This window comes from Bos indicus, chromosome 10 (genome assembly GCF_029378745.1).
Source record: "Bos indicus isolate NIAB-ARS_2022 breed Sahiwal x Tharparkar chromosome 10, NIAB-ARS_B.indTharparkar_mat_pri_1.0, whole genome shotgun sequence".
NCBI classification, from domain to species: Eukaryota; Metazoa; Chordata; class Mammalia; order Artiodactyla; family Bovidae; genus Bos; species Bos indicus.
Window position 1 is genome coordinate 11207911 of NC_091769.1, and position 9915 is coordinate 11217825.

At 47.6% G+C, this 9915-nt stretch overlaps 1 protein-coding gene across 2 annotated transcripts in view; it reads right to left on the reverse strand.

Annotated features, from left to right (window-relative positions):
- The window catches only part of SERINC5 (serine incorporator 5), a 109002-nt gene extending 99476 nt beyond the window's left edge, over nucleotides 1-9526 (reverse strand). The window contains exon 1 of one of the 2 annotated variants that reach the window (XM_019968108.2): nucleotides 9344-9526. In XM_019968108.2, coding sequence (XP_019823667.1) covers nucleotides 9344-9370 — 27 coding nt within the window. In that variant the 5' untranslated portion in view covers nucleotides 9371-9526. Of the gene's footprint in view, nucleotides 1-9222 lie in introns of both variants that reach the window. The other variant, XM_019968109.2, reaches the window with a different exon arrangement.
- Nucleotides 9527-9915: the final 389 nt, after the last annotated feature.

The window sequence follows — 9915 nt, forward strand, 5'->3', positions numbered from 1 at the left end:
AAGCCAAAAGTAAAGTCTTGTTTCCTTCAAAATTCAAACAGATGTTTTGTGTAATCAAAACAATCCACTATTTGAAACTCCTGTACACACACTGTACTGACTTCCAGGTTATGTGCTAAAATCTTTAAAACACTAACTAGAAAATAAGAGGATGTCCCCACTGGAAATGTTTTAACATTCATTTTAATGAGGGTTGCAAAGGTTCACTTTGGACTACCAGAAAAACCCGATCGTTAAGGACAATCAAGGTGTTTTAGATGAGTACTTGATTCACATTGCTCTCAGCGCCCAATCTCAGCCATAAATCCAACTAACAACAGCAATATGCAATGAAAATTCACTTACAATGCTGCTTGACTTAGGACAAGGAAAGAACACAAGATCTTTATCTATAATTACCATTATAATTAAAGACACAGAAAGCAGCTTAGTCAAAGGATAAAATGGAATTGTGTCCAATGGCTAGCTCTGCTGACGTACCACATTGTACAAGGACTTCCTTTTTAATGTCAAATTATCATAGATGAACAGGCCACATATCACTCGTCCTGCTCTCAAATACAAGTAGACGATGCCTTCCTTACTGCTCTGTCCTTTCTAAGGTTTCTACATGTTGATTTACATGGGAAACTGAAACACTTCTGAGTCTCACATTTAACACACTTGCAGATACTAAATATCTTTGGGAAATCTACAGGTGATATTGACAGAGAAAACAGAGGTGGGAAGCGAGCACTGGGCAAGATGTTTTTCCCGTTTACCTCATTACCAGAGAGATGATTTGGGGGCTGCCTTCTACTCCCAACAGATCGGCCCAATCCCAGCAAACTAAGCCCACTCAGACTTGCCTCAGCCCTAAGCCATTTGTCAGCTCGCCAGGTCAGCGCTAAAGCTGCCCAAGAAAACAAATCTGAATGAGCAACTTTCATGTTGACTTTCCACCTACAACGGTGATCTTCACTCTCTTTACTGTTTAAGGTCAGTGACAGACTTCTTTCCAACAACCTGAACTTGGCTAACTACACAGAGACATCTCCAAACCACTCTTTCTGTATTAGTAACAGTTTCAGTTCAGTTCAGTTCAGTTGCTCAGTCGTGTCTGACTCTTCGCGACCCCATAAATCGCAGCACGCCAGGCCTCCCTGTCCATCACCACCTCCCAGAGTTCACTCAGACTCACGTCCATCGAGTTGGCGATGCCATCCAGCCATCTCCTCCTCTGTCGTCCCCTTCTCCTCCTGCCCCTAATCCCTCCCAGCATCAGAGTCTTTTCCAATGAGTCAACTTTTTGCATGAGGTGGCCAAAGTACTGGAGCTTCAGCTTTAGCATCATTCCCTCCAAAGAACACCCAGGACTGATCTCCTTCAGAATGGACTTGTTGGATCTCCTTGCAGTCCAAGGGACTCTCAAGAGTCTTCTCCAACACCACAATTCAAGAGCATCAATTCTTCGGTGCTCAGCTTTCTTCACAGTCCAACTCTCACATCCATACATGACCACTGGAAAAACCATAGCCTTGACTAGACGGACCTTTGTTGGCAAAGTAATGTCTCTGCTTTTGAATATGCTATCTAGGTTGGTCATAACCTTTCTTCCAAGGAGTAAGCGTCTTTTAATTTCATGGCTGCAGTCACCATCTGCAGTGATTTTGGAGCCCCCCAAAATAAAGTCTGACACTGTTTCCACTGTTTCCCCATCTATTTCCCATGAAGTGATGGGACCAGATGCCATGATCTTCGTTTTCTGAATGTTGAGCTTTAAGTCAACTTTTCCACTCTCCACTTTCACTTTCATCAAGAGGCTTTTTAGTTCCTCTTCTAACTTCAGTCAAATCACCACCTTTGTCAGTAAGGTAGAGCAATAATATAGCCATTTTACTGCATCTGGACTGCATTTTATAAAATGAATAGAAAAAACTGCCAACACTAGTGATAAGCACAGGACTCAAACTTAATGCAACTAAAACAGAGTCCTTCAAACAGCAAGAAAACGGATCCAAACACCATCTAGACAGATGGTATCTGCATAAGTAGCTGTAAAGAAAAAGACCAAAGTTAAAGATGATATTAAAAATGGCTGAACCAGGGGGCTTTCCTGGCAGTCCAGTGGTTAAGACTTCACCTTCCAATGCAGGAAGGTGCAATGGACGGTTCGAAGGGTGCCGGTTCGATCACTAACCAGGGAGCTAACATCCCACATGCCTTGCTGTGGCCAAAAAAACCAAAACATACACAACAGAAGCAATATGACAACAAATTCAATGAAGACTATTTAAAAAAAAAGAGGAAGAAAATGGTTGCACCATGTTGTCAGTGGTATCTAAAAAGGGTGAAATTGGGATTTTCTTCATTATTTTTAGTCCTTTGGGAATTGAAACAGCCATCCATACACACTCCTATTAATACATAAGCCTATTAGCTGACTTTCACATATTTACATTTACTTAATACCTCTGGAAAAATGTCCATAGTTGAAGGTAGAGGCCTACTACACTATTCCTGGGTATAAGCATAAAAAGCGTGGCTGCAAATGAGTGGCTGGTGCATTTAAAAAACTGCCTTGGTCACCCTGTAATTCAGCAAAGAGTTGAATCAAACATAGTACCTACAACATAATCCCAACTCTACAAAGTAAAATTATATGTTAAATCTGAGTCAAAATATCAAATACAGTTCTGTCTGGGTGAGGATATGTATTTCATAAATACCCCCTCACTGTTCAAAAGAGCATCAGTCGTGAAAAGCATCAACTTTTGCACTTGGATCCCTTCCAAGTGTGGAAGCAACACGTGATATAAAGTGGACCTAACGTTTCCAATCACTATAAACAAAGAGCTATAGAGAAAAAGAGTTGTGTAACCAAAAACACACAACAGGGGGTTCAGCTAGTCTACAGAACGTGCTCTGTCTAGGAGGAAAGAGGAAATGCACCCACACAGTAACCAGGGAACAACTCCAGGGTGTCAGACGACCATGTTCTAGGTGGTATAGACAGGTTTGGGGTGCAAGTTCTGAGGGAACTCGAAAAGTAAGGGAAAGGTCATTTCTGAGGAAAAGGCTTCTTGAGCTTGGCCTTCAATGCAGAGATTTGAGTTTTACAGAGAAAAAGGAGAGACACCTCAGGGAAATCAGTATCTTTATCTGGTACCTAATTTACTCTTCAAAGAAGTCTTCATGGATTGATTGTGTGTGTGCTTATCTGTTTTAAGCTACAATCTAGAGGTGAAAAGATGCCCTGATGAGGAGGATCAACCAATTCCAGTTAACACTTAACAGAGGCCACCCTCTAAGAACCTCCTGTGGGGACTTCAGTTATCTCTAACTCCCATGACCCCAGGTTTTGTTAACCAGCGGAATGATGAGAATTGGTGAAAACTGCAAGAACTCTCGATACACAGCTGCTGCTGCTGCTAAGTCACTTCAGACGTGTCCGACTCTGTGCAACCCCATAGATGGCAGCCCTCCAGGCTCCCCTGTCCCTGGGATTCTCCAGGCAAGAATACTGGAGTGGGTTGCCATTTCCTTCTCCAATGCATGAAAGTGAAAAGTGAAAGTGAAGTCACTCAGTTATGTCTGACTCTTCATGACCCCATGGACTGCAGCCTACCAGGCTCCTCCATCCATGGGATTTTCCAGGCAAGAGTACTGGAGTGGGGTGCACAGCAACTCTGCCCAAATTCCTGCATGAAGAACTTGAGCAAACTTTAACAGGGCTTCTAGCAGCCTAAGGCTGCATTGCCTGGGATAACCCAGCTGCCTTCTGAGTCCTTGTGCAGAAAGGTTCAGGGCTGGGAAAAGATATTTATATAGTTAAGATAAGCCCTGACCTCCTTTTCTTAAGAGCATTATACAATCAAGAGTCCTTCCTCTGCTCCTGTGGACAGCAACAGGCAAACACATCTCCTAACAAGTGTGGAATGTCTTTCTCAAGGACTTAAACTCCTTTCCTTTAAAATGAAGTCCTCTGGAAAGATAGGGCCTATCTCCCAGTCTCGGTGGAAGAACAGAATCTAACTTGCTAGCTAGGAGACCCTGCTGGCCTCATCCCCCAACCCATACGAACAAACACGTCTCACTTCCCTAACTCTGCTTGGGCCCCCACTCGCTCCTCCCTTTAAAACTCCCAGGTACCTGTAAATCAGAACGCAGCTCAGCTCTTTCCGTCAATGAGTGATTACAGAATAAAATCTGTTTTCATTGCTTTAACTAACGTCCAGCTTTATCTATCTTTGACAATGGGGAGTCTCTGGGTGACTTTTGACAATTAACATAACAGACATTAGAAACAGACTTTTGTTGGGGAAAATCTCAGGAATCAAGTATATGATCTGGTTGGAAATACCTTGGCATTCCTGCCCTTATATGAACTGGTTATAAAGACAAAGTGAGTCTTCTGCCTGAGAGGGGCACCGTGGGTTTGATCTATCCAAGAGGTCCCATGCTTCAGCAGTCCTGGGCAAGTTCTTCCTTCTAGAAGGTTATCTGCCTCAGGTGAACACGCAAGCTGCATGTTGGTTCACCAAGAAGGACAAAGAGCTGCAACTTCGAGAAGCCACAGGTCAGGCTGTGTACCTGTTCTGTGCCTGCCTGCGGATAACTGTCTGCACCAGTGGCAGAATGTGGTCTGAGACTCACTGTCTATAACCTGGACGGCTGTGAGGAAGAAGCTGAACCTCGCCAGACTCCTGACAACTGCCAATAACTACCAAGACGGCTGCATGACGATGTATTTAACACGGCCTTAGGGTCACTATGAATGTGAAAGTCGCTCAGTCGTGTCCAACTCTTTGAGACCCCATGGACTCTTTAAGTCCATGGAATTCTCCAGGCCAGAATGCTGGAATGGGTAGCCTTTCCCTTCTCCAGGGGATCTTCCCAACCCAGGGATCGAACCCAGGTGTCCCACACTGCAGACAGATTAAAGAAACCAGCTGAACCACATGGAAGCCTAAGAATACTGGAGTGGGTAGCCTATCCCTTCTCCAGCAGATCTTCCCAACCCAGGAATTGAACTGGGGTCTCCCACATTGCAAGTGGATTCTTTATCAACTGAGCTATCAGGGAAGCATTATAGGTCTTTACCAACTGAGCTATTAGGGCCATTATGAGCAACAACAATCAGCAGCAGTTTCTGATTTATTCATATTGTATTTAGAATAATAAGGAATAGCAGTCTCCCAGTTAAAAGATCCGACTCAAGTCAGGTGGAGCAGTGTTGAAGGCCTGGCTCCACCACCATGTAAACATCAGTCAAGCTAATTTATCTCTTGCACTTCAGTGGCCTCATCTGCAAAAGGAAGCCAAAATGAACGTTCCTCGACTGCACAGAGTTCCTGTGAAGTGTGAGTGATACAATGTAGGTAAAAACAGCACACTTGTGGACGTGAAATAAGCTTCAGCTATTGTTAGTATTATCATTAATGCTTATACCTGCCTGGATCCAGTAAAACCTGCCCAGTCTTACTCTCAAATTGCCTTGATAGTGATAGATTTTCCAATTATATATTTCACCTCTGAAAGGGCATCCTGTCATTTTTCAGTAGTGAGCCTACCTCACACTTCCAGCCCCAACTAGCCCTTAAGTTCCAGGAGAGCAAGGATGCGCTTTGTTCACTGCCCAGAGGCCTTAGCACAGTGCTGGGTACCCAGAGGCCTTAGCATAGTGCTGGGTACCCAGAAGGTATAGAGTGACCATCCTCCTGTGATTTCTGCTTCCATTAGCATCCACCAGGGTTTCCCTGGTGGCTCAGATGGTAAAGAATCTACCTACAAGGCAGGAGACATGGGTTTGATCCCTGGGTCAAGAAAGTCCCCTGGAAAAGAGAATGGCTACCCACTCCAGTATTCTTGCCTAGAGAATTCCATGGAGGAGGAGCCTGGCAGGCTACCGTCCATGGAGTCACAGAGTCAGACACGACTGAGCAACTAACACACTAGAAGCCAAAAGCCCAAGCAAAATCTAAGTGTATCAGAGTCAAAGCAAAAATAAAATGACCTGGAGACTGTCCAGGTACAACTGGGTAACAGCCACCAAGATGTGGGAGGTCCCTCACTCTGTACCAAATCCTGTTCTAGAGACATTATTGCATGTAATCCTCCCAATAACCCTGGGAGATATTATCATACCCATTCAACAGCTGAGGAAAACTGAGGGTAAATAATACTCACAGTCACACCAGCCCTCAGTGTCCAAATTTCCCAATTCCAACCCAGACCTGAGTCCAAAGCCCAGCCTATTTTCTGGGTTACACATTGTTTCAGTTAAGGTCCCCGAATTTCTATCTCCAACCTCAAACTTCTCCCAACTTAAAAATCCAACTGATAACTGGCCATCTCTATTTAACTTCTAACAGGCATTTCAAATGTAGCAAAGCCAGAAGAAAACGATGGGTTTTTCTTGCCAAAGATCCTTCTTCCTCACCTCAGCGAGGCACTACCATCTATTCAGTTGCCCGGGTCACAAACAGAATCTCTTATTTCCACATTCCACTTCTAACCCGTGCAAAAGTCCAGCTCTACCTCTAAAATATGTCCAGAAGCCAACACCATCCCACCGTCAGCACTGCTACGCCCTAAATTAAGGTAGTACACTCTCTTCTTGGCCTACAGCAACAGCAGATTGCCAGGATTCAAGCTCTACCAGGAAGGATTCTGGTTCACTGCTGAAGCCTAGAACACTGCTCACATCCAGGAGGAGGCGGTTTAAAAGCATTCACTGAATGAACGGTTTTGACTGCTCTCACCTCCACACTAGTCCCTGACACACTCAAATCTTTATGGCGCCCAAAATGATCTGCTAAGTGTAAATCAAGCCACAGTTCTCACCTGCTCAAAATCCCCGAACAACGTTTCCCTGTAAGAGAAATAAAACCCAAATCCATCGGTGACTGACCCCACCTGGCCCTACCTGCCTCTTTACCTCATCTATGACACTCCAGCCTCCTGGACTCTTCCAACACCTCACTGTTCCTCAAACACCCTGGAAGGCTCGCTACCCAGACCCTCACATGGGTGCCTTTCCATCAGTCTCAATTCCAAGGGCATCTTCTCACAGATTTCCCCAACAACCCTACAGAGGCCGCTTTGCCCACCAGGACCTGTTACAGTATCAGTATTGTTTACTGATTACAGTATATTATTGTTTCATTGCTCCAACGTTTATATAACGCCACCCCATCCCTGCCCCAGCGGGACCAACCACCGAGGGCAGAGATGATGTCTGTCTGGCTCACTGCCCTATCTCCAGCTCTTAGCACGTGGTAGGTGCTGTGATATTGTGATATAATCAGGAATATTTATTTGGTCTTCTACTTGGGTATGGGAGGCCCAGAAGACTTAATGCTGACAGCTAAAATGTGTGGGATGCCAGACAGGGAAGAGTGTGGTGTTGTGGGATTAGGCCCCTAGCCTGGGGGATATCTGACATCCAGGTAATGTCAGAATTAAACTGTATTGTTGTACATCCAGTTAATATCTGGGGAGTTGGGGAACTAATTGGTGTGGAGTGGGGGGTGTGGGGTCCATAAACTGATGTCAGAAGTGATGTAAGTAAAAACAATGCACATGTGCTCAAAAAAGTTTTAAGGATTTCTAGACTTAGATACTTTCTGATGGTGCTGTGTGTGTGTGTGTTTTTTAATGTAAACTTAACAGTTTCATTCATATGAAATCATAGCGTCATCACCCGCCTCCCAGCGTTGAGACCCACCACAGTGAAGCCTCAAGCAGTCCCAAGAAAGCAGAAGTTAACTTCCCTGTGATGAACAGCCAGTATTTGGTTCTTTCCAAAGTCCTGAGAGGGGGATTTTAGAAACAAGTCATAAAACCCTGCCAAAATATCGACCATACCAATAATTGTTTTACAAGACCCACTTGAGTACTGGCAATAATTTTCTGAGCTCTAAATTACCCACTGGGAGCCACAGAAAGCCTCAAGGGGCTTTCAAGTGACTGGGGATGGGTGCCTCGAAATATTGTAACCTAATTACTATATAATGAGGGGTCACCTCAAAATGGAACTCCCTCAAAATAACCACAGTGAACGATCTGCAAAGCCTTCTTGAGATCTGGAATATCTGAAAGCCGCCTTCTGAGGTCCACTTTGGTCTCCAGTGCCCTCTCTTGTCACTTTGCCTGACTGAGGGCAAGTCATTCCACCTCAAGTTAAAAACCTCGATTTCCTCATTTCTGAAAAGACCAGCTTGAATGCATGCCAAGGACAGTATCAGACCTCAAAAACCCAAGCGATAACTTCACAGGGCCACTGGAAAGAGGTCGGATTATCTACCAATCTAATCGGTGGCTATACAGAAACCCACAGCTTAACCCCTGCATCCCGTACGGGCTGGCCTGATCATCGCAAGGCTGAATGTACCAGCAAGCAGCGACAGCCGGGCTAGACTCACTGGGAAAAACGAACCATTAAAACTCTGTAAAGAAATGCTGATAATCAACATGTCTGAGAAGGTGGGAGCGCAACGTCTGGCAGACTTTACCTACTTCTTCCTTTCTAACTCTGCAAGAAGGAATGAAAGCAGCGTTAAAGGTTAACACCTACTACCAATTCTGCCCTGACGCACTGCCAACTGGTAGAAGACGCCTATCCCAAGCGGGCACAGGCGTTTTAAGATCTCGGGAGCTTAATAGGCGAGAGTTACAAACAGGCTCGGGCAAGTTCACAGCTGAAAGGGGGATGAGAAGGCTCGAGGTTCCTAGCCAGGGGGCGCGTTCGTGTCCAGCCAGGGTTGGGTCGGGAAATTTAACAAGCAGGGCTGACTCTTCCCTGCGCCCAGACCTGAGCCCTGCGGTTTGGAAAGCAGGCTTCTCTGTTCTCAAATGAACAGAGCCAGAGCTCTGGAGCCTTGGGAGATGTCAAGCGCAATCCGCCTGAGCCAAACGAGCCGAGTTTCGTTCAGGGCATGGTAGAGGAGTGGTTGCCCAAACCCATGTCTTCTGGATTCACGGGGCTGGCAGAGCCCGGTGGCCTACGGAGCTCGGCTCCACACACTCGTGCCCTGGAGAGTAGGCGACACGCTCCAGAAACAGTCGGCACCTTCCGCCCGAACCCTGCCTGCCCCGCCCTAAGCCAAGTTCCTACCTAACGCCCAACAAGAAGACCTCGGGGTCACCTCTCGGGCTGCCCCCCGTGTGCCTCTGGTCCGCCCGCCGAAGCAAAGGGTTTCCCCGACGGCTGAACGTCGCGCTCCGGCCCGGGGCACTCACCCAGGCGGCGCGGGGTCACCCGCCCCACTTTCGGCGGCGGAAGCGGGGCGCACACCCAGGGAAGCCCGCGGTGCCTCGGGCTCCTGGCCAGGTCTCCACCGATCCGTCTCCCTCTTCTCACCTGGCCCGCACAGCACCGCGCTGACATAGCGGCGGCCGACCACCACCACCCGAGCGCTCGCCGGCTTGCAGCTTCGCTCCGGCGCTCCTGGCTAGCTCCGGCCTCAAGCGTCGGTCTGCAGACCGCTCACACCTCCACGCCGCGCAGCCCCAGCTGAGCTTGGGGGACCTAGGCCTGGGTGAAAACAACCTCCGCCAAACCCCGCCCCTCCGCTGCAGGCCCCGCCCCGCAGCCCCAGGCCCCGCCCCGTCAGGCCGCCACCGCCCTCAGCCCCTCCCTGTCCCCGCCCCTTCCCAGGGCACCGCCTCCGAACCCCGTCTCCCCGGCTCGCACTTCCGCTGGCGTCAAGCAGCAGGCAGTGGTCATCACTTCCCGGTGCTGCGCTGGACTGCGAAGTCCGACCGCCAACAGGCTGGCCTGGCACTCTCGGTCCCCGGCCCTGAAGGGAGCAGCGCCCCCAATCCGCGGCTCCGGTGGAAGAGCTGGTTGCTGACTCCAATAAAGCTAGGAGCCTTTTGTGAGCGATTCCGAGTGCCCTGCACTGAACCGGCGCGATAGGGATGGCCGGGTGC